Genomic DNA, 23,574 nt, shown 5'->3' on the forward strand with positions numbered 1-23,574 from the left:
AATAAATTGCAATGTCCGTACTGTGAGATGCCTAAGATAGCGCTACAGGGAGCCAGGACAGACAGCTGATCGTCCTCGCAGTGGCAGACCACGTGTAACAACACAGGATCGGTACATCTAAACATCACACCTGCGGGACAGGTACAGGATGGCAACAACAACTGCCCGAGTTACACCAGGAACGCACAATCCCTCCATCAGTGCTCAGACTGTCCGCAATAGGCTGAGAAAGGCTAGACTGAGGGCTTGTAGGCCTGTTGTAAGGCAGGGCCTCACCAGACCAGACATCACCGGCAACAACGTCGCCTATAGGCACAAACCCACTGTCGCTGGACCAGACAGGACTGTCAAAAAGTACTCTTCACTGACGAGTTGCGGTTTTGTCTCACCAGGGGTGATGGTCGGATTCACGTTTATCGCCAAAGGAATGAGCGTTACACCGAGGCCTGTACTCTGAAGCGGGATCGATTTGGAGGTGGAGGGTCCATCATGGCCTGGGGCGGTGTGTCACAGCATCATCGGACTGAGCTTGTCATTGCAGGCAATCTCAACACTGTGCGTAACAGGGAAGACATCCTCCTCCCTCATGTGGTACCCTTCCTGCAGGCTCATCCTGATATGACCCTCCAGCATGACAATGCCACCAGCCATACTGCTTGTTCTGTGCGTGATTTCCTGCAAGACAGGAATGTCAGTGTTCTGACCTGGCCAGCGAGTTTAGGTATGAACGGTAGTTTTGACATCGGTTTTTAACATTGGCGTTAAATTAGACATCAGGCCGATACCGATGTTTGCATTTTTAGTTAATATCGGCCGATTACGATATGTTCACCAATATATTGTGCATCCCTAGTAATAGGCCATTTTCATATTTTCTTAAAGAATATGCTGACACATTACCTTTTTAGGTACAAAATATCTCACCACCGTGCGTTTCCTTCTTATCCTCTCTCAGTCCTTTCTGGAGCAGAGATAGAGGCTGTCAACAGTTTATTTACATTTGTTTCGTTGTGGAAACATGTTGCTATGATGAGAGAACATGGTGTGCAGCCTGAGGCAAGGAACAGAGTGCAATATTGTATTTGCAATATGTTTTCATTTCTACGGTTTGTATCATTCACAACTAAATTTGCCAAATCATGCTAAATCTAGCGTATAGGACCTGTTTCAAATGAACACTTTTACGCATTGCCACTGAATATGCACACTCACTCCGGAATGTGAAAAATATCCTTTCTATATTATTCAGCTAAGTTCAGTTATATCATTCTTACAATAAAATCATATAAAATAATTGCACGGAGCTTATCAGCATATCTTGTCAGCTAAATCCTTCTATTGTGTTATTGACTGTACGCTTGTTTATGTGTAACTCTGTGTTGTTGTTGTCGCACTGCTTTGCTTTATCTTGGCCAGGTTGCAGTTGTAAATGAGAACTTGTTCTCAACTGGCCTACCTGGTTAAATAAAGGTAAAATAAAATAAAAATGAACTAGCCTATAGCATGGCGCATAGCCAGATAACATACAGTAGGCCGAAATACATTTTCTTCATATCATGTTTCCTTGCACCTGCCTAAAATGTAAAAAATGGTTTATTGTGAGGGTGTGTATTTAAGCATTAAGGCCCGAGGGGGTGTGGTATATGGCCAATATACCACCGGTAAGGGCTGTTCTTATGCCCGATGCAACGTGGAGTGCCTGGATACAGCCCTTAGCCATGGTATATTGGCCATATGCCACAAACTCCCGAGCTGCCTTATTGCTATTATAAACTGGTTACCAATGTAATTTAAAGCAGTAAAAACAAATATTCTGTCATACCTAAGGTATACAACATAAACCACCTAGTTTATAATAACCATTTAGACCCCACTAGAATTCTAGGCTGCTGCTGAGATTACTGAGAATTTAAGATGAAGCTAATTTTCTCAAACATAAATAGCTCTCAAACAAAGAACAAATGACAATTAGACAATTTAAAGATCACATTCATGTCAGTAGGAATAACTCATTTTGTCTACAATCACTATCAATGAAACACTCAACAAACCCTAGAGTTTAAATTGTAGTTTGTTACTCACTAAATGTATCAAGTATAGCATTATACTTATAAATATTTTTTAAATAATCAGAAATGTGACCAGAGAACAATATTCAGAAAGTATTTCAAAATCCACACAAAGTAAGCTATTTGATTAACTACGATTCTTTCTTCTGTAAAAATGTCAAAATGCAAACACCTATTCGGAGACTATTTCAATAAGATTTAGTACAGACTAAGCCTGACACAAAATGTAGAAATAGTAGCCTACTTTGACAACAATTCAGTGAATTGGATGTGGTGGCAGACAGGTTGGTGTTAAACAGCAGATGTGAAGAAAAAAGAACACTCCTACAACTCAAAACTCCCCGCCACTGTCACTTTAGTCCCTGGTGGTGTGGTACAAGGGTGAATGGTGGGACTTGGGGCAGAAACACTCCATGGAAATGTAGGCTCCCCTCTTGGGTGTGCTCTCCCTCTGCTTCCTCTTCTCCATATTCCTCTACCTTCCCTCTCCTCTGCCTTCCCTCATCACTCTCCAGTAACTCCCTCCCTCTCCCTCATCACTCTCCTCTCCCTCATCACTCTCCTCTCCCTCATCACTCTCCACTCTCTCCCTCATCACTCTCCACTAACTCCCTCCCTCATCACTCTCCTCTCCCTCATCACTCCCCTCTCTCTCCCTCATCACGCTCCTCTCTCTCCCTTCCTCATCACTCTCCTCACCTTCCTCCCTCATCACTCTCCTCACCTTCCTCCCTCATCACTCTCCTCTTCCTCCTCGCTCCACATCTCTATCTCGCCAATCATCTCTTCCTCCCTGCCTTCTGCTGCAGAGCTCTGACTCTCCACATCACTTCCCTCACTTTCACTGACCTGCAGGGAGGGAGGGAAGCAACAAATAGGAAACAATTGTGGTCAGGAACATAATCTCTCTCCCACTCACACTGTCTCTCTCTTCCTTCCTCTCTTTCTCAACCATACACATACTGTCTTCCTAATAATCACCTCTTAGGGGGTTCCATAATAAATTGTGTGGTAGTTACATGCCTCCCATTTGACTTCTACACACTCACACCGTGAACAGTATCATCATGATGCTGTACAGCACTTTAAATCAATCAATGAAAATGATTTTATGTAGCCCTTAGTGGCCAGATTGTTTCTCAGTTCATGGTGTGCAGTACAGTACCAGTCAAACGTTTTGGACACATCTACTCATTGCAATGTTTTTCTTTATTTGTACTATTTTCTACATTGTAGACTAATAGTGAATATATCAAAACTTTGAATTAACACATATGGAATCATGTAGGACCCAACATTTTTTTTAAACCAAAATATATTTTTATTTATAAGATGTCATCAAGGCAAAAGGTAGCTATTTGAAGAACCTGAAATATTAAATAATTATTAAATATATATGGATTTGTTTAACACTTTTTTTGGTTACTACATTATTCCGTATGTATTATTTCATAGCTTTAATGGCTTCACTCTTTATCTACAATGTAGAAATAGTTTAAAAAATATATATTTACAACCATGAGTAGGTTTGAATGAGTAGGTGTGTCCAAACTTTAGACTGGAGCTGTATGTCACGCTGATAGATAAGCAGACGGGAGTACAGAGACGTTCATGAATATGAGTACACAAAGACATTGACGACTGTGTTTATAGATAGGTTAGATTATAACAATGAAGACTATATAGGGCACTTCAAGACCCATGGTCAGATTACTTTTCATAGATGGTAAGAAGTCAAAGTACAGTTGAAGTCAGAAGTTTACATACACCTTCGCCAAATATATTTAAACTGTTTTTTAAAACAATTTCTGACATTTAAATCTAGTAAAAATTCCCTGTTTTAGGTCAGTTAGGATCACCACTTTGTTTTAAGAATGTAAAATGTCAGAATAATAGTAGAGTGATTTATTTCAGCTTTTATTTATTTCATCACATTCCCAGTGGGTCAGAAGTTTACATACACTCAATTAGTATTTGGTAGCATTGCCTTTAAATGGTTTAACTTGGTTCAAACGTTTCGGGTAGCCTTCCACAAGCTTCCCTCAATAAGTTGGGTGAATTTTGGCCCGTTCCTCCTGACAGAGCTGGTGTAACCGAGTCAGGTTTGTAGGCCTCCTTGTTCGTACACACTTTTTTAGTTCTTCCCACAAATGTTCTATAGGATTGAGGTCAGAGCTTTGTGATGGTCACTCCAATACCGTGACTTTGTTGTCTTTAAGCCATTTTGCCACAACTTTGGAAGTATGCTTGGGGTCATTGTCCATTTGGAAGACCCATTTGTGACCAAGCTTTAGCTTCCTGACGTATGTCTTTAGATGTTGCTTCAATATATTCACATAATATATCCACATTTTCCTTCTTTATGATGCCATCTGTTTTGTGAAGTGCACCAGTCCCTTCTGCATCAAAGCACCCCCACAACATGATGCTGCCACCCCATGCTTCACGGTGTTCTTCAGCTTGCAAGCGTCCAGCCTTTCAGGTTATGTCGATATAGGACTCGTTTTAATGTGGATATAGGTACTTTTGTACCTGTTTCCTCCAGCATCTTCACAAAGTCATTTGCTGCTGTTCTGGGATTGATTTGCACTTTTCACACCAAAGTACGTTCATCTCTAGGAGACCGAATGCGTCTCCTTCCTGAGCGGTATGACGTCTGCGTGGTCCCATGGTGTTTATTCTTGCGTACTATTGTTTTTACAGATGAACGTGATATCTTCAGGCATTTGGAAATTGCTCCCAAGGATTTACCAGACTTGTGGAGGTCTCCAATATTTATTGTGAGGTCTTGGCTGATTTATTTTGGTTTTCCCATGATGTCAAGCAAGGAGGCACTGAGTTTGATGGTAGGCCTTGAAATACAGTGGGGCAAAAAAGTATTTAGTCAGCCACCAATTGTGCAAGTTCTCCCACTTAAAAAAGATGAGAGAGGCCTGTAATTTTCATCATAGGTACACTTACACTATGACAGACAAAATGAGAATAAAAAAATCCAGAGAATCAAATTGTAGGATTTTTTATGAATTTATTTGCAAATTCTGGTGGAAAATAAGTATTAAATACTTTTTTGCCCCGCTGTACATCCACAGGTACACTGCCAATTGACTAAAATTATGTCAATTAGCCTATCAGAAGCTTCTAAAGCCATGACATCTTTTTCTGAAATTTTCCAAGCTGTTTAAAGGCACAGTATGTAAACTTCTGACCCACTGGAATTGTGATACAGTGAATTGTAAGTGAAATAATCTGTCTGTAAACAACTGTTAGAAAAATGACTTATGTCATGCACAAAGTAGATGTCCTAACCGACTTGCCAAAACTATAGTTTGTTAACAATACATGTGTGGAGTGGTTGAAAAATGAGTTTTAATGACTCCAACCTAAGGGTCTGTAAAATTCTGACCTCAATTGTATGTGGCACAACGGTTTACAGATTCAACACTTCATCTATTGTTTATTTATTTAGAATGTTGAAAGTAAAAGATTGTAAAGATGACCTTCTGCAATTTGCCTAACAGGTTTAAAGCAATTCTTAATATATTTCTATGGGCGTATTTAGCTGGTTGTCTTTGTAGGGAGGGAGTGAGATGACCAAGTGACAGCGTCGCAAGCAAAGCACAAGGTTGACAATTTGCGTGCGCAGCCCAAATTTACCGACACACACAACTTTTCTTGCCTAACAGGCTAGCTAGCGAGAGACAGATATTTTTGGAGAAAGAAAAGGCAGTTTGCGGGCGCTATAGTAATATAAAGAAAGGTCGTTGACAGCCACTATGGGTTCTAAAAGGGTTAAATAGATTTATTATCCTTTTTTTCAATGTAGATGTTCCATAGGCGCGCATCAGTGGATTGTATGTGTGGAGTCTTTGAAATGCTAAACCTGTTTTTTTTTTTTCAGTCTTTTACTGTGACACTGGCAGTCATTTGCATGAAAGAAAACAGTGGACAAAATTTCATGACCGCCGCAGCCCTAAGCGTGTGTATGTTTGGGTGTACTGGATGTTAATTCTCTGCGTCATCTCTCTGCAGAATGGGAGTGGTGCTTGGGCAGATGAGAATGACAGTGGAAGAGGAGGAAGAGGAGAGGCCTCCAGAGACTTTGCTAAGGTACGTATCTGGTCTGGAGCACATTATGGCTGAACCAGGCCTTGGTTAGCACTCAGAACACAGCTCCAACAGGTCATCAAATACCTATCTAGCCGTAAAGAAAGAATGTTATTAATCTCGTAGAGAAGGTCACAGGTCAGATTTGATATAATGAACCCTTACTATTTATTAGTAGTGATTGCTTGATGATACTTCCTGCTTTCCTTTAGTTAGCCATTGATTAGAAGCAATTCAATAAATACAAATGCATGTTGGACTTAAATGCTTTATTTAAAAGTATCAAAAGATAAGACTGACTGTAACTCAATGGCTTTCACCTTCAGCTGTATGAGCTTGACAGTGACCCCAACAGAAAGGAGTTCCTGGATGACCTGTTCACCTACATGCAGAAACGAGGTAAGAAGACTGACGTTTAGAAAGCAACTTTCCCCTACTACTTCCATTTAGACGACATTCATTTCCTCTTCTATGTACTATGGTTCACTTGTAGAGATACTGAAATTCTCAAAGATTTGCTTGCCTGTATGATTCACAACTAGAAAATAGACTTAAACTATAGAACACTGTAAATCCTGTTTCGCTGTGTTAAAGGTGTTCGAGGGCTTGTCAGGTGAGATCAGTCTCCTGCTGTCCCCTCTGACCCCCCCCCCCCCCCCCCCCACACACACACACACACACACACACATGCAAGTCTCAGACCTGAGAGGACCTGTTTAGGCTGTGACTAATTCACTAAGCAAACAGCCTGGAAGGCTCCACAATCAGTCTACTTTCTAAACATGGTCACTCAACTGAGAAAAAAAGGCTCAGTTTAATCCAACCTGTATTTTGCGGTATTTTCCCAGTATCTTATAAGCATAGCTTTTTCCCTGTGGTCATATCACATTTTCAGAATGCTTTTAGGTCATGTTCAATTGCCAGGTCCACCCCTCTCTATATGTATTTGGACAGTGAATCTACATTTTTTAATTTGTCTCTATACTCCGCCATTTTGGATTTGAGATCAAGTGTTTCATATAAGGCAACAGTACAGAATGTCACCTTTTATTGGAGGGCATTTTCATAAATATCTGTTTTACAGTTTAGAAATGAAAGCACTTCATGTATCTAGTCCCCCTATTTGAGGAAGTCACGTATTTAGACAAATTCACTAAAAGTGTATTAAAGTAGTCAAAACTTTTTTTGTATTTGGTCCCATATTCCGTGTACTCAATGACAACATCAAGCTTGTGACTCTACAAACTCGGATGCATTTGTAGTTTGTTTTGGTTGTTTCTGGTTATATTTCGCCCAATAGGAACTGAATGGTGACTAATGTATTGTCATTTTGGAGTCACTTTTATTGTGAGTGAGAATATAATGTTTCTGAACACTTCTACATTCATGTGGATACTACCATGATTATGGATAATCGTGAATTCATTGTGGAAAAGGTTCAGTGAGAAATTTAGAGGCACAAAGAACGTTACTTCCTCCTTTTCACTCTTTAATTTATGTTAGTATTGTGGAGTAATTACAATGTTGTTGACCCATCCACAGTTATTTCCTATCACAGCCATTCAACTCTGTAATGGTTTTAAAATCACCATTGGCCTCATGGTGAAATCCCTGAGCGCTTTCCTTCTTCTCCGGCAACTGAGTTAGGAAGGGAGCCTGTATCTTTGTAGTGACTGGGTGCATATTTTCTCAAGGCACTGTACCATGGTGAATTTAATGAATTGGAAATTATTTAAATAAATAAAACAAATGTAAACACGAATAACAATTGTATATAAAGTTGTATTGCAAAGTGGCGAGATGCTCATCTTGTCACATGTGAGTGTTATTTTTCAAAGCCAGTGATAATTGGTAATGGTCATATTGGGCTCATTTTTGAGAGTTCAAAGACAACTTTGGTAGTATTATAAACTTTGAAACAACGGGGTTGTTGTAGGCTACAGAATTAGAGAAAAGTTGTTTCTCTGAACCTCAGGCAGTAGGCTCAAACAAGCCTGTTTCTCTCCCCAGTCAGAGGCAGCCTGCTTGTCTCATAGACTCTGACCAGTAGCAGCAACCTATCCTCCTTATTTGTGTTTAGAAAACAATTTTGAAGGCCATCATTTTGGCCTTCAAAATTGTTCACCCAAGATGAAAGGGAGCCATGACTGAAAAGGTTTGGGAAGCCCTGCTCTAGCTAATGACTAGTACAAATACATATGGGCAACCCCATGTTTCTGCCTATTTATTTATAGCCACTATGCTGCATAATTTGGGCTACAGGTGATAATGCTTATTGCTAAATAACACACCAGCCTGTTAATATGGACCAATATTTTGTTAGGTGCATTTTTTTCAAGGGGAAATTATATTTTAAAGGTGTCACCATTTTACTTTCATTAATTTTGTTGTAGAAAATTCACCAGGGCTGCGTTTAGTACAAAAACAAAACATAATACAACATTCAATTAAATGGAAACGGCGGTGTTCTGAACGACCGGTTGAAATCAGGGAGGGTTTCTGTTGTGGATTCAAAATGCACCGCTTCACTTCAAATATGTCACTCATTGCTTCAAGCCACACCTCAGCACACCTACCAAACGGAGCAAATGTAGGCTACCTTAAAGTCTGTTCAAGAAAGTTGAAGAACATTTTGGGGAAGCGTCATTCAGTACAAGCCCCAGAACTGACTTTCACAGTCATTCTACCAATAAATTTTCAAGCATGGTTTCTTTCTTAATTGTTAGAGTTAGACCAACAGTTTTAAGTAATACAGAAATGATTGGTATTTCAGCTGTGGTGGGATATATTGGGATATATTGACCAAATTATCAGTTATCAAAGTTTTGGATGTATTTTCCCTTAAAAATACACCAGAAACATTTCAAGGCATTTCAACATTTCTTCTTGTTTTATTATCCTGCCTCATGAAGGGTGTTGAACCCGGAACCCATTGACCCTGACCACCCATAATATGCAACACAAAGTTACGCACTTAGCAAAACCTAACACAAACTGCAAATAAATCCGAGTTTGTAGAGTCAAATGCTTGATGTAGTCATTGTGTACTAGAAATATGGGCCGAAATACTCAACTTTTGACTACTTTAATACACTAAGTGAAGTTTGTCCAAATACTTCACTTCCTCAAATGGGGGGACTAGATACATAAAGTACTTGCATTTCTAAACGGTAAAACAGATATGTATGAAAATACCCTAAAATAAAAGTTGACATTCTGTACTGTCACCTCATGAAACATTTGATCTCAAATCCAAAATGCTGGAGTATAGAGCCAAATGTAAAATGTTAGTTTCAGTGTGTGTGTGTGTGAATTAAGATACTGTCAAAACATTGTCACGGCGGATGTCATGACTCCGATCCAGTCAAATGACTTGAGTCCCTGTAGAGAGAGCCTTATGTGTGTCCTCACACGGCCAGTGAAATCAGCGGGAGCTAGTGACTCCCCACCCTGGTCTCTGGGCCTGGCTGGCCTGGCCTAGCACGTGTGTTTTAGATGTCTTGTTGGGGGATAATGTATTAGTTAGAGACGGAGAGGATCTGTCAGTGGCCAATTAGGATGTCACTGCTCTGACAGTGGGGAGTGGAAGGCTGACCCTTGTACTATGTTGGTCAGATGGGAATCTTCATCAAGCCGACTAAAACTGGATAGATGATGATTTAATCAGTTGTTTTTTGTGGTTTCCTTTTTTATCCTACATACTGCAAGTGTGTTGTTTTCACAACCAGTCAAGTTCAATCTGGTTTCATTCATGATGCATCATTTTGTTCAGAACATGGTGCCAGGATGAGTTTCAAAATCAAATTTGTTGTGTCACATGCTTCGTAAACAACAGGTGAGGACTAACAGTGAAATGCTTACTTACAGGCCCTGCAGCGAGAAAGAAATGGAGAAATAATAGAAAAGTTAAACACATAATAATATTTGTTTTATTTCACCTTTATTTAACCAGGTAGGCTAGTTGAGAACAAGTTCTCATTTGGAACTGCGACCTGGCCAAGGTAAAGCATAGCAGTGTGAACAGACAACAACACAGAGTTACACATGGAATAAACAAGTCAATAACATAGTAGAAAAAAAAACAATCTATATACATTGTGTGCAAAAGGCATGAGGTAGGCAATAAATAGGCCATAGGAGTGAATTACAATTTAGCAGATTAACACTGGAGTGATAAATGATCAGATGAACATGTGCAGGTAGAGATACTGGTGTGCAAAAGAGCAGAAAAGTAAATAAAATAAAAACAGTATGGGGATGAGGTAGGTAAATTGGGTGGGCTATATACCGATGGACTATGTACAGCTGCAGCGATCGGTTAGCTGCTCAGATAGCAGATGTTTAAAGTTGGTGAGGGAGATAAAAGTCTCCAACTTCAGAGATTTTTGCAATTCGTTCCAGTCGCAGGCAGCAGAGAACTGGAAGGAAAGGCGGTTTTGGCTTTAGGGATGATCAGTAAGATACACCTGCTGGAGCGCGTGCTACGGGTGGGTGTTGCCATCGTGACCAGTGAACTGAGATAAGGCGGAGCTTTACCTAGCATAGACTTGTAGATGACCTGGAGCCAGTGGGTCTGGCGACGAACATGTAGCGAGGGCCAGCCCACTAGCGCATACAGGTCGCAGTGGTGGGTGGTATAAGGTGCTTTAGTAACAAAACGGATGGCACTGTGATAAACTGCATCCAGTTTGCTGAGTAGAGTATTGGAAGCTATTTTGTAGATGACATCGCCGAAGTCGAGGATCGATAGGATAGTCAGTTTTACTAGGGTAAGTTTGGCGGTGTGAGTGAAGGAGACTTTGTTGCGAAATGGAAAGATGGCTCTAGATTTGATTTTGGATTGGAGATGTTTGATTTGAGTCTGGAAGGAGAGTTTGCAGTCTAGCCAGACACCTAGGTACTTATAGATGTCCACATATTCTAGGTCGGAACCATCCAGGGTGGTGATGCTAATCGGGCATGCGGGTGCAGGCAGCGAATGGTTGAAAAGCATGCATTTGGTTTTACTAGCGTTTAAGAGCAGTTGGAGGCCACGGAAAGAGTGTTGTATGGCATATATACACAATGAGTAAATAACTTGGCTATATACAAGTGGTACCAGTACCAATTTGATATGCAGGGGTACAAGGTAATTGAGTTAGCTAAAGGTGTACAGTACCAGTCAATATTTTGGACACACCAACTCATTCAAGGGTTTTTATTTTTTACTATTTTCTGCATTGTAAAATAATAGTGAAGACATCAAAACTATGAAATAACACATGGAATCACATAGTAACCAAAAAAGTGTTAAATAAATCAGAATATATTTTAGATTTTAGATTCTTCAAAGTAGCCACCCTTTGTCAAAAAAAATTCTCATTATTACCTTGTTTTGAAGTAGGAGAAAACACTCTAAGCTAATGATATTGAATATATTTGGATAGCTGACAGCTGATCAAAGATGTTAGTTGGAGAAGAGAGTGTGAGTTTCTGAGGAGTGAAAGAAAGAAAAGAGGAAATGGGAAGGTTGAGAGGCCCAAATGGAGGAGCAATTACCCACTTCATGCCCCCCCAAGTCCTTGGGAAGTGGGAAAGGGTGCAGGCAGCGAACGGTTGAAAAGCATGCATTTGGTTTTACCAGCATTTAAGAGCAGTTGGAGGCCACGGAAGGAGTGTTGTATGGCATATACAGTGGGGCAAAAAAATATTTAGTCAGCCACCAATTGTGCAAGTTGGTCCCACTTAACCTCTAGCGTCGAGCAATCCCGTATCCGGGAGCGTAATCATAGCCTCAAGCTCATTACCATAACGCAACGTTTCCTATTCATGAAAATCGCAAATGAAATGAAATAAATATATTGAAACACAAGCTTAGCCTTTTGTTAACAACACTGTCATCTCAGATTTTCAAAATATGCTTTAACCAAAGCTACACAAGCATTTGTGTAAGAGTATTGATAGCCTAGCCTAGCATAGCATTAAGCCTAGCATTCAGCAGGCAACATTTTCACAAAAACAAGAAAAGCATTCAAATAAAATCATTTACCTTTGAAGAACTTCGGATGTTTTCAATGACGAGACACTCAGTTAGATAGCAAATGTTCATTTTTTCCAAAAATATTATTTGTGTAAGAGAAATAGCTCCGTTTTGTTCATCACGTTTGGCTAAGAAAGAAAAACGAAAATGCAGTCAACACAATGCCGAACTTTTGCCCAAATTAGCTTCATAATATCGACAGAAACATGGCAAACGTTGTTTAGAATTAATCCTCAAGGTGTTTTTCACAATTCTATTCGATGAAAAATCATTCCTGGCAGTCGGTTTCTCATCAAAGGCAAACGGAAAAATACTGCAGCTGGAGATTACGCAATAATTGTGACGGAGGACACCAAGCGACCACCTGGTAGATGTAGTCTATGGTCAATCTTCCAATGATATGCCTACAAATACGTCACACTGCTGCAGACACCTTGGGAAAAATGTCGAAAACGTAAGCTGACTCCTAGCTCCTCCACAGCTATATAAGGAGTCATTGGAATGAGGCGGTTTCAAAAAATGCGGCACTTCCTGATTGGATTTTTATCTGGGTTTCGCCTGTAACATCAGTTCTGTGGCACTCACAGACAATATCTTTGCAGTTTTGGAAACATCAGTGTTTTCTTTCCAAAGCTGTCAATTATATGCATAGTCGAGCATCTTTTCGTGACAAAATATCTTGTTTAAAACGGGAATGTTTTTCATCCAAAAATTAAAAGATCACCCCCTATATCGAAGAAGTTAAAAAGATGAGAGGCCTGTAATTTTCATCATAGGTACACTTCAACTATGACAGACAAAATTAGAAAAAAAATCCAGAAAATCACATTGTAGGATTTTTAATGAATTTATTTGCAAATTATGGTGGAAAATAAGTATTTGGTCACCTACAAACAAGCAAGATTTCTGGCTCTCACAGACCTGTAACTTCTTCTTTAAGAGGCTCCTCTGTCCTCCACTCGTTACCTGTATTAATGGCACCTGTTTGAACTTGTTATCAGTATAAAAGACACCTGTCCACAACCTCAAACAGTCACACTCCAAACTCCACTATGGCCAAGACCAAAGAGCTGTCAAAGGACACCAGAAACAAAATTGTAGACCTGCACCAGGCTGGGAAGACGGAATCTGCAATAGGTAAGCAGCTTGGTTTGAAGAAATCAACTGTGGGAGCAATTATTAGGAAATGGAAGACATACAAGACCACTGATAATCTCCCTCAATCTGGGGCTCCATGCAAGATCTCACCCCATGGGGTAACACAAGAACGGTGAGCAAAAATCCCAGAACCACACGGGGGGACCTAGTGAATGACCCGCAGAGGGCTGGGACCAAAGTAACAAAGCCTACCATCAGTAACACACTACGCAGCCAGACTCAAATCCGGCAGTGCCAGACGTGTCCCCCCGCTTAAGCAAGTACATGTCCAGGCCCGTCTGAAGTTTGCTAGAGAGCATTTGGATAATCCAGAAGAAGATTGGGAGAATGTCATATGGTCAGATGAAACCAAAATATAACTTTTTGGTAAAAACTCAACTCGTCGTGTTTGGAGGACAAAGAATGCTGAGTTTCATCCAAAGAACACCATACCTACTGTGAAGCATGGGGGTGGAAACATCATGCTTTGGGGCTGTTTTTCTGCAAAGGGACCAGGACGACTGATCCGTGTAAAGGAAAGAATGAATGGGGCCATGTATCGTGAGATTTTGAGTGAAAACCTCCTTCCATCAGCAAGGGCATTGAAGATGAAACGTGGCTGGGTCTTTCAGCATGACAATGATCCCAAACACACCGCCCGGGCAACGAAGGAGTGGCTTCGTAAGAAGCATTTCAAGGTCGTGGAGTGGCCTAGCCAGTCTCCAGATCTCAACCCCATAGAAAATCTTTGGAGGGAGTTGAAAGTCTGTGTTGCCCAGCAACAGCCCCAAAACATCACTGCTCTAGAGGAGATCTGCATGGAGGAATGGGCCAAAATACCAGCAACAGTGTGTGAAAACCTTGTGAAGACTTACAGAAAACGTTTGACCTCTGTCATTGCCAACAAAGGGTATATAACAAAGTATTGAGAAACTTTTGTTATTGACCAAATACTTATTTTCCACCATAATTTGCAAATAAATTCATAAAAAATCCTACAATGTGATTTTCTGGATTTTTTCCTCATTTTGTCTGTCATAGTAGAAGTGTTCCTATGATGAAAATTACAGGCCTCTCATCTTTTTAAGTGGGTGGCTGACTAAATTGGTGGCTGACTAAATACTTTTTGCCCCACTGTGTACACAATGAGTAAATAACTTGGCTATATACAAGTGGTACCAGTACCAATTTGATATGCAGGGGTACAAGGTAATTGTGTTAGCTAAAGGTGTACAGTACCAGTCAATATTTTGGACACACCAACTCATTCAAGGGTTTTTATTTTTTACTATTTTCTACATTGTAAAATAATAGTGAACTATGAAAGAACACATGGAATCACGTAGTAACCAAAAAAGTGTTAAATAAATCAGAATATATTTTTGATTTTAGATTCTTCAAAGTAGCCACCCTTTGCCTTGATGACAGCTTTGCACATTCTTGGTATTTTCTCAACCAGCTTCACCTGGAATGCATTTCGATTAATAGGTGTGCCTTGTTAAAAGTTAATTTGTGGAATTTATTTTCTTAATGCATTTTAGCCAATCAGTTGTGTTGTGACAAGGTAGGGGTGGTATACAGAAGATAGTATGGACTTGGTCTTATACCAAAATAAGGCTATGGCAAGAACAGCTCAAATAAGCAAAGAGAAACGACAGTCCATCATTACTTTAAGAGTCAATTTTGAAAAGAACTTTGAATGTTTCTTCAAGTGCAGCCACAAAAACCATCAAGCGCTATGACGAAACTGGCTCTCATGAGGACCGCCACAAGAAAAGAAGACCCTGAGTTACCTCTTCTGCAGAGGATAACTTCATTACAGTTAACTGTACCTCAGATTGCATCCCAAATAAATGATTCACACAGTTCAAGTAACACATCTCAACATTAACTTTTCAGAGGAGACTGCGTGAATCAGGCCTTACTTCATGGTTGAATTGCTGCAAAGAAACCAAAACTAAAGGACACAAATAAGAAGACTTGCTTTGTCCAAGAAACACAAGCAATGGATATTGGACAGGTGGAAATCTGTCCTTTTGGTCTGATGAGTCCAAATTTGAGATTTTTGATTCCAACCGCTGTGTCTTTGTGAGATGCAGAGTAAGTGAATGGATGACCTCAGCATGTGTGGTTCCCACCATGAAGCATGGAGGAGGAGGTGAGATGGTGTGGGGGTGCTTTGCTGGTGACTTTGTCAGTGATTTATTTAGAATTCAAGACTAACTTAACCAGCATGGCTACCACAGCATTCTGCAGCGATACGCCATCCCACCTGGTTTGCGCTTAGTCCCATTTTCATATATTTTTCAACAGGACAATGACCTTAAACACACCTCCAGGCTGTGTATTGGCTATTTAACCAAGGAAAGTGGTGGAGTGCTGCATCGGATTACATGGCCTCCACAATCACCGACCTCAACCCATTTTGAGATGGTTTGGGATAAGTTGGACATCAGAGTGAAAAGCAGCCAACAAGTGCTCAGCATATGTGGGAACTCCTTCCAGACTATTGGAAAAGCATTCCTCATGAAGCTGGTTGAGAGAATGCCAAGAGTGTGCAAAGCTGTCATCAAGGCAAAGGGTGGCTACTTTGAAGAGTCAAATACAAAATCTATTTTGATTGAATTCTTTTTGGGGGGAGGGGGGGTACTACATGATTCCATAGTTTTGATGTCTTCACTATTCTACAATGTAGAAAATAGTAAGATTAAAGAGGAGGTGTGTCCAAACTTTTGACTGGTACTGTACATATAACTAGGAATAAAGTGACAGATAATAAACAGTAGCAGCAGTGATGAGTCAAAGAAGTTATTCAAAAGTAATTCAAGATAATTGTGAGTGGTGATGGGTGAGTCCTGATTTATAGCTGTGTTGTGTTTCCAATAAGATTCACTGAGAGAGTGATAACCCCCAGGCTTCTTTATTGATGATATCACAGGATCATTCTAGAACCAGAAGGTCAATGCTTTTAGCGGAGATGTTCTCTATCCTGTCATTACCATGGTGCAGCAAAGAATTTCACCTACGTGGCTACCCTGTCAATACCTCTTTGTGGCCTGAGAGAGAAAGAACCCCCCTCTCCTTTTTTCTACTTCAATAAGCGGCACTTGGCTGACCTCCGCTGTCTCCTAAATCGGGGCCTTAATCATGGCAAACAAATTGCTTGGCTGTCTTCCCACTCGGCTGTGAGAACAGGGCCGCAGCACAGCACACATTCCCCAGGACTACCGTGAGATGCAGCCCTCAGCCGCTTGCCTCGCAGGCCAGGCCGGTGATCTCTCTGACAAAATGATCTGTTATGAGGCACTGTACTCCATTTTTGGTTTGTTTTTGTGGCTTCTGCTGCACCATCAAATGAAAATACAGATTTATACTTGGATACTGCATTTCATTGTCAGTTGTGCTTTGAGTGTCAAACATTTTTCTCATTATTACCTTGTTTTGAAGTAGAAGAAAACACTCTAAGCTAATGATATTGAATATATTTGGACAGCTGACAGCTGATCAAAGATGTTAGTTAGAGAAGAGAGTGTGAGTTTCTGAGGAGTGAAAGAAAGAAAAGAGGAAATGGGAAGGTTGAGAGGCCCAAATGGAGGAGCAATTACCCACTTCATGCCCCCCCAAGTCCTTGGGAAGTGGGAAATAACTGAAAGGAAGCTTACGAGAGAATCCCATTTGGCCTTGTGTGCCTAAAAACAGGCGTGTTTGTGTGTTCATTGTTGAGGAATTTCACCAGCTGTCATACACCCAATGAGCCTATGAAGAGGCCCATTGACACGCCCCACATTAGAGTAGCAGCAACAGCAGCAGCGTTTCCTCTTCAATTGGTGGCTGAGGACTCAGGAGTGTTTAGCTGCCGTGTTTTCCTGTAGCCTGATTGTTTTTCATATCCGTTTCACTTCCTGCGTTCTCTCTCATTGGGAACGTGGAGAAAAACTTTGACACTGTTGTGTTGCTATTAACTGTCTTAAAGGCTTCGATTTAAGCAGATGGGTGATTGTTTGTTTTGGTTTGACACCCCTCCCTCACCTCTTGCTCTGAGATGGGATGGGGGCTGGGAGGGAGGTGGAGGGGGCAGTAAGGGAGACTAGGAGAAACGGGCACTTAAATATTTTTTTTTTAAACAGTGCAAAGCAGCCAAATGTCTGTCACTGCTGTCCACTTGAGATGATTAATGGTGCCTAGGTCTGATGGACAGAACGAGTGTGAGAGACTTCTGTTTAGGGAATCACGGGACGGAGAGAGTGGGGTTAAGACAAGTGTTTAACCCCCCCACACACACCTCTCCAACAAAAAGATAGACCCCTCCAAACTAGAGAATGGTTTGATCCACCCCAGTTGTCCCTGCTGCCTGTGAAGCAGTGTCCTGTCTTGTCGTATAGTTTTTTTATTCATTAACTTTTCAGTGGAGACCAATTGAGACCAGAATCTCATTTTCAATGGTGCCCTAATGACATAAAGATAAACTACAAGATAGAATAACAAGTGCATTCATTACATTAGAACATTACAAACATCACAGCCATTATAAATAAGTTATTAAAGTCAATATATCATAACAGTTGCATACCTTGGTGAACTATTTTCATTTTTATTTCTACTTTGCACATTCTTCCACTGCAAATCTACCATTCCAGTGTTTTACTTGCTATATTGTATTTACTTCGCCACCATGGCCTTTTTTTTGCCTTTACCTCCCTTATCTCACCTCACTTGCTGACATCGTATATAGACTTGTTTAAACTGTATTATTGACTGTATGTTTGTTTTACTCCATGTGTAACTCTGTGTCGTTGTATGTGTCGAACTGCTTTGCTTTATCTTGGCCAGGTTGCAATTGTAAATGAGAACTTGTTCTCAACTTTCCTACCTGGTTAAATAAAGGTGAAATAAAATGTAAAAAAAAATCTCATCAGGGGTTTAAACTGCTCTAGGGGAACCAGGGAATCCAAATGTATTTTGTAAATAAAAGTTAAAGCGTATTTACTTTGTTCGGAGGAGACCCGAGGAACGTCAAGAGTTAAACAACAGGTGTTAACAGGTTTTAGTTTGTTCGGAGGAGACCCGAGGAACGTCAAGAGTTAAACAACAGGTGTTAACAGGTTTGGGATCTCATGTTTTTATACTTTAACAACAAAGCTTAGTAATTGGGAAGCTAATATAGTAGAGCTTCTAGTGTAGTGTTGGGCAGTATCCAGACTTTCATACTGTACCACACCGGGGTGGGTATACGCTATTACCGAATGTGGCGAAAAACAAAAAATATGTATGTATATCATTTAAAAAATATATTTTTAAATACACACAACAGTTTTGACAAGACCAATCTTGATCCATGAGGTGATTTAATGTCTTTGCTGTAACCATGAAGCTTGATCTTGACATCTAGCCACTTAGCTAGCAGACCAAATGAATAGCTGGAGCCCAGAGCAGGATATCGTTCATTTGACACATCTTAGATTTCTTATATTTATAAGCAGTGGGTGGTGTAGCGTGCACCCTTGCAGCTGTGCCCCTAACTCCCTATAATTGTATTGAAAATCATACCGTTGGTATTATGAAATACCCTAGAATACGGTGGCGGTGTCAGAAGAAGTCCCGAAAAATTGTCAGACTCCTGTCACTCAAGTCATAAACTGTTCTCTCTGCTACCTTATGGCAAGTGGTACCGGAGGGCCACGTCTAGGTGCAAAAGGCTCCTTAACAGCTTCTACTTCCAAGCCATGAGCCTGCTGAACAATTAATCAAATGGCCACCCAGACGATGTCCCCCCCCCCCCCCCCCCCCCTCTCGTTTTTACACTGCTGCTACGCACTGTTTATTTTCTATGCATAGTCACTTTACCCCTACCTACATGTAAAAATGAACTCAACTAACCTGTACTAACCCATTGACTCGGTAGCCCCTGTATATAGCCTCATTGTTATTTTTTTGTTACAATTTTTGTTTTTTACTTAAGTTTATTTAGTAAATAATTTCTTTACTCAATTTTCTTAACTGCATTGGTGGTCAAGGGCTTGTAAGGAAGCATTTCACGGTTGTATTCGGTGACAAATAAAATGTGATTTGATTTGATACAGTATAAATGGAAGTCGTCTTCCAGCAGGACAATGACCCCAAACACACTTCAAAAAGCTCCCAGGAAAGACTCAAGACAAAACGCTGGACTGTTCTGTGGCCAGCAACGAGTCTAGATCAAAATCCCTTTGAAGACTTGTGGAGAGATCTGAAAACAGCAGTTGGGAGAAGGCACCCTTCTAATCTGGGAGAACTGGAGCAGTTTGACCAAGAGGAGTGGGCCAAACTACCAGTACAGAGGTGCAGGAAGCTCATCGATGGCTATAGGATGCGCTTGATTGCAGTTATTTTGACCAAAGGCTGTGCTACGAAATATTAAGTCTAGTGTCAATAATTTTGTCAACGTCATTTCTGTTGAATGGATATTTTAGGTTCTGAATTAAAAACAAAGGTTCTGTAATATTAACAGTGAAATAAAGAATTGTGGAGACCAAATACTTGGTTCAATTTCAACTTATTTTTAGGGGAAATTGTGAGTTACTTGAAAAAAGTGCGAGGGTGCTAATATTTCTTGGCCACGGCTGTATATCGCCCAAACATTGTTTAGTGTCGAGTGTACTGTAGTAAGTTGATGTGTCAAGAAACCTGATGCTGGGGGTTTGTTTGGCTATTGGAGTAAGAGGTTATTATAGGGAAATCCTCCGTAGTAAAGATTTAGATTGAAATGCTGTAAGCCGGCCTTGTCTGTGCCATTTAACCAGAACAGTCAGGACTGGGGAGAGGGACAGAAACTGATCTGATGGTGGTTTTGCATCATGAGTAGCCACCACTAGTCAGCTACTTGTTTCCCCCACTCAACCCCAATGGACATGTATTCTTGTTACTCACTCGTCCTTCTATGGACACGTATCCTTGTTTACGCACATCACCACGTTTAACTGCAGCAGCTGTATAGAATTTAAAACTAGCTGTAAATATACACTGACTATACCAAATATAAAAGTCACCTTCCTGAAACCGGTGTGCCTGGTACCTACTACCATACTCTGTTCAAAGGCACTTCAATCTTGTGTCCATTCACCCCCATTCACCCTCTGAATGACACGCATCCATGTCCATTCACCCCCATTCACCCTCTGAATGACACGCATCCATTAACCTCTCCTCCCTTTCATCTACACGGATTGAAGTGGATTTAACAAGTGACATCAATAAGGGATCCTAGCTTTCACCTGGATTCAGCTGGTCAGTCTGTCATGGAAGTGTTTTGTACACTATATATGTCATCTTGTGATCTTTTTCTATTCTATTATTTTACTTAGTATTATTTTATTGTTTCATTCACTTTTTAACCTGTGTTGTTGGAACTCTGAGCTTAAGAATTTCACTGTACCCTGCAATTACATCTGCGACCCTGTGCATGTGACTAATAAACTCTGAATTGATTTGGATTTGTTGAAGGCAGGCTTCTCTTTGAACTACAGTAGCTCCGCCAGCCGGCTCAGCACAGCCAGGCCTATTAGCTAGTGACTGAATCTCGAGGCTGACAGTAGTTGTGCCCTAATCGTCTTAATGTTACCAGGCTGTCGGTCAGTCAGCTGTGTTTACTGAGGGCCGGCCACGTTGGCTTGGCGATGTGTTGGCGGCCAGGGCTGCATAGTGTAGCGGCGTGGGAACAGTAGATGCCCAGCGGGGGACGTGAGGAAGTCCCTAACAGTAACCCAGAGACGGAGTGCTCTGTCCACACCAATTACACCACGAATGGGCTCCAGGGGATCCATGTATGCATTACATTACCACTTTGAGCAGGGCTAACACTCACGCTACAGAGCTCCCCCCCCCCATACAGGACAGGGAGGTGCGCTGTGCTGTACACACTCACACTTTAGCAGAGCTACAATGGGAACATTCTGTGGCCTGTTTAATAGGGCTTTATTTTCATTTAACAGTTTCTGGAAATGACTTGCCTGAGAGTTTTACCAGCTCTTTCATATGAGCACATCTGTCCATACTATTATAGTAGGTGTTGTGTGAGCAAAATGGTTTCCAACTGAATCCAAACCTGTTGAATCTAACCTCCCCCGCTGGTCTGAGAGGTGGTAAAACGTCAGGCTACTCATATGGTGCACTGATTTAGAAACCATTTATTTGAATTTCATTCTGGTTTCACTACGCTACTAACTCAACCATGAGTGTAGCAACCGTGAGTGTAGCAACACGTTATATAGATGACTAGCTCACAGATTCAGCTCCTTGTGAGAAGTGTGTGAAACATGGCTGTAAAGAACAGTGACTGGAGCCAGAATAGAAATGTGATGGTACTGGAAAATCTCTCCTCTGTCCTCCTCCCTCGTCTCCCCTCACCCCGTTTTCCCTCTCTTCTCCCCTCACCCCCTTTTCCCTCTGTTTATTGTGCTACAGTTACAGCCACTGAAACTTGATAAGACCGTGGGGGATAGGGGCTGAGGGTAGTGCGCAGGGCAGGCGGTAGGGGGAGGGGCTGGATTAAGGGGCCTCCTGTCCCGAAGAGAATGATTAATGAGCCCCTAAAACTGGGGTGCCCCGCCTTTTTGATAGGGGGAACACTGACGGACAGCAGACTAGGGAAAGGCCGCCACGTGTCTGGACTGCAAGAGGGATGAAGGTAACCAACAGACAGAGGAGGAAAGGAGAGAGGGGAGAGGGTGCCACAACTACAGAGGCATCAGAGGGGAAGTGGAGCGAAGGGAGGCATCAGGCCTGCGTGTTTGGAAACAAAGCCACAGTCTTTAATTTCCCCTGGAAATGGGCGATCCGTCACTGGAGCAGACACTGGGGGTGTGTCCCAAACAGCACCCTATTCCCTATAGAGTTTACTGCTTTTGACCCGAGCCCTATGAGCACTACTTTTGACCTGTGCCCTGGTTAAAAGTTCTGTAATATATGGGGAATATGGTGCTATTTGAGACGCAATTTAGGTCTGGGGCTGGTCCAGACAGGCAGGAGCTGGGGATGGGCTGGCAGAGTAGAGTGGGCCCCTGAGGGAGGAAAGGGTGGGAACCGCAGGGCCAACCCCAGCCCAGCGCAGTCAGAGCCACTGCTTTATAATAAATGCCTTATAGAATCTTGACATATGCCAAAAAGGACAACTATTCTTAGCTGCAGACATTTCTCTCTTTTTTGATCAAAGATGTGGTCAGCGTGTTGATATGTTAGAGGTCTGAGATTGTCTTGGGTAATTTTAAAACCCCGCCCGCCCAAATTACAAAGCTGTATTTAGATGCAGGCTCATCCACAGGCAGACCCTTCTGTCCTCTGTTTTTCCCCACTTCAAAACCAAAGGAAATTGGGGTTTTCCTGATGTTAGCTCGATGGGAATCTACTCCATCCTATTTGTTTTTAGTTTCGGTACCATCAGGGGCCCGCCCTTCTTTTATGTTTTAGTGTCTTTCTTTCTTCCTCTCCCCACCCCCACCTCTTCCTGTCCTTTCCTCAATCAATCTACTTGGTTGTGGGGTGTATTCAGTGATGTAAATGTTGCAGACAGAAACCAAATGAATAGAGCTGTGACGATTCCCTACTCTATTTGACAAGGTTTCAATCTGACCGTTGTAACGTTAATGTAACATTTATATTTCTCTCTCTGTATTTCTCTCTATAGTTCTCTCTTTGTCCATTTCTACATATGTGTCCTGTTCTGTGTGCACTGGAGTTGGGATTCCTCTCCATCGTAATCCAGTGATGGACTGAAATAGTAAACGGCCCCTGAAGGAGATCTTCACCAGCACAATAGCCCTGCACTGACATACAGTATGGTATATATAGTACCGTTACATACGACTCAGTAATGTACTAGTACACGTTGGGTTTTCAAGAGAAACAAGGAATGACAGATGTCTGTACTGTCGGGGGATAAAGGATGTCTCAAAAGAGCCTTAGTGCGTGTTGTACTCATTTACGCACACAGTCAGTGGTACAGTATCGATCCTACACCTTTTTATTGCTTTCTCTAGGTTACAATGTCAGCCCACGCTACTATGGTCCACGTACATAGACTGTTCCATTCCAGCTCAACGTTCCAATCAGCAGTTACCATAGAGAGGGTTTTGTATTGAGTTGTGAGGGGTGCCTGGTTTCCTCTCCTCCAGACCCTATGCTATCCCCAATCCACAGCAGCTGATGCTCCTGTATTGATCATCTCTTGCTGGGCTCCAAATGAGGCTCGCCAGCTGATGGCTTTATCTGTCA

At 41.4% G+C, this 23,574-nt stretch overlaps 1 protein-coding gene across 4 annotated transcripts in view; it reads left to right on the top strand.

Annotated features, from left to right (window-relative positions):
- LOC110506484 (AT-rich interactive domain-containing protein 3B) overlaps positions 1 to 23,574 on the top strand; it is a 64,560-nt gene that overhangs the window by 26,975 nt on the left and 14,011 nt on the right. For all 4 annotated transcript variants that reach the window (XM_021586126.2, XM_021586127.2, XM_036963802.1 and 1 more), the window contains exons 3-4: positions 6,099 to 6,176; positions 6,500 to 6,572. In XM_021586126.2, the coding sequence (XP_021441801.2) occupies positions 6,099 to 6,176; positions 6,500 to 6,572 (151 nt within the window). The remainder of the gene's footprint in view (positions 1 to 6,098; positions 6,177 to 6,499; positions 6,573 to 23,574) is intronic.

Source organism: Oncorhynchus mykiss, chromosome 26 (genome assembly GCF_013265735.2).
Source record: "Oncorhynchus mykiss isolate Arlee chromosome 26, USDA_OmykA_1.1, whole genome shotgun sequence".
Taxonomy (NCBI): Eukaryota; Metazoa; Chordata; class Actinopteri; order Salmoniformes; family Salmonidae; genus Oncorhynchus; species Oncorhynchus mykiss.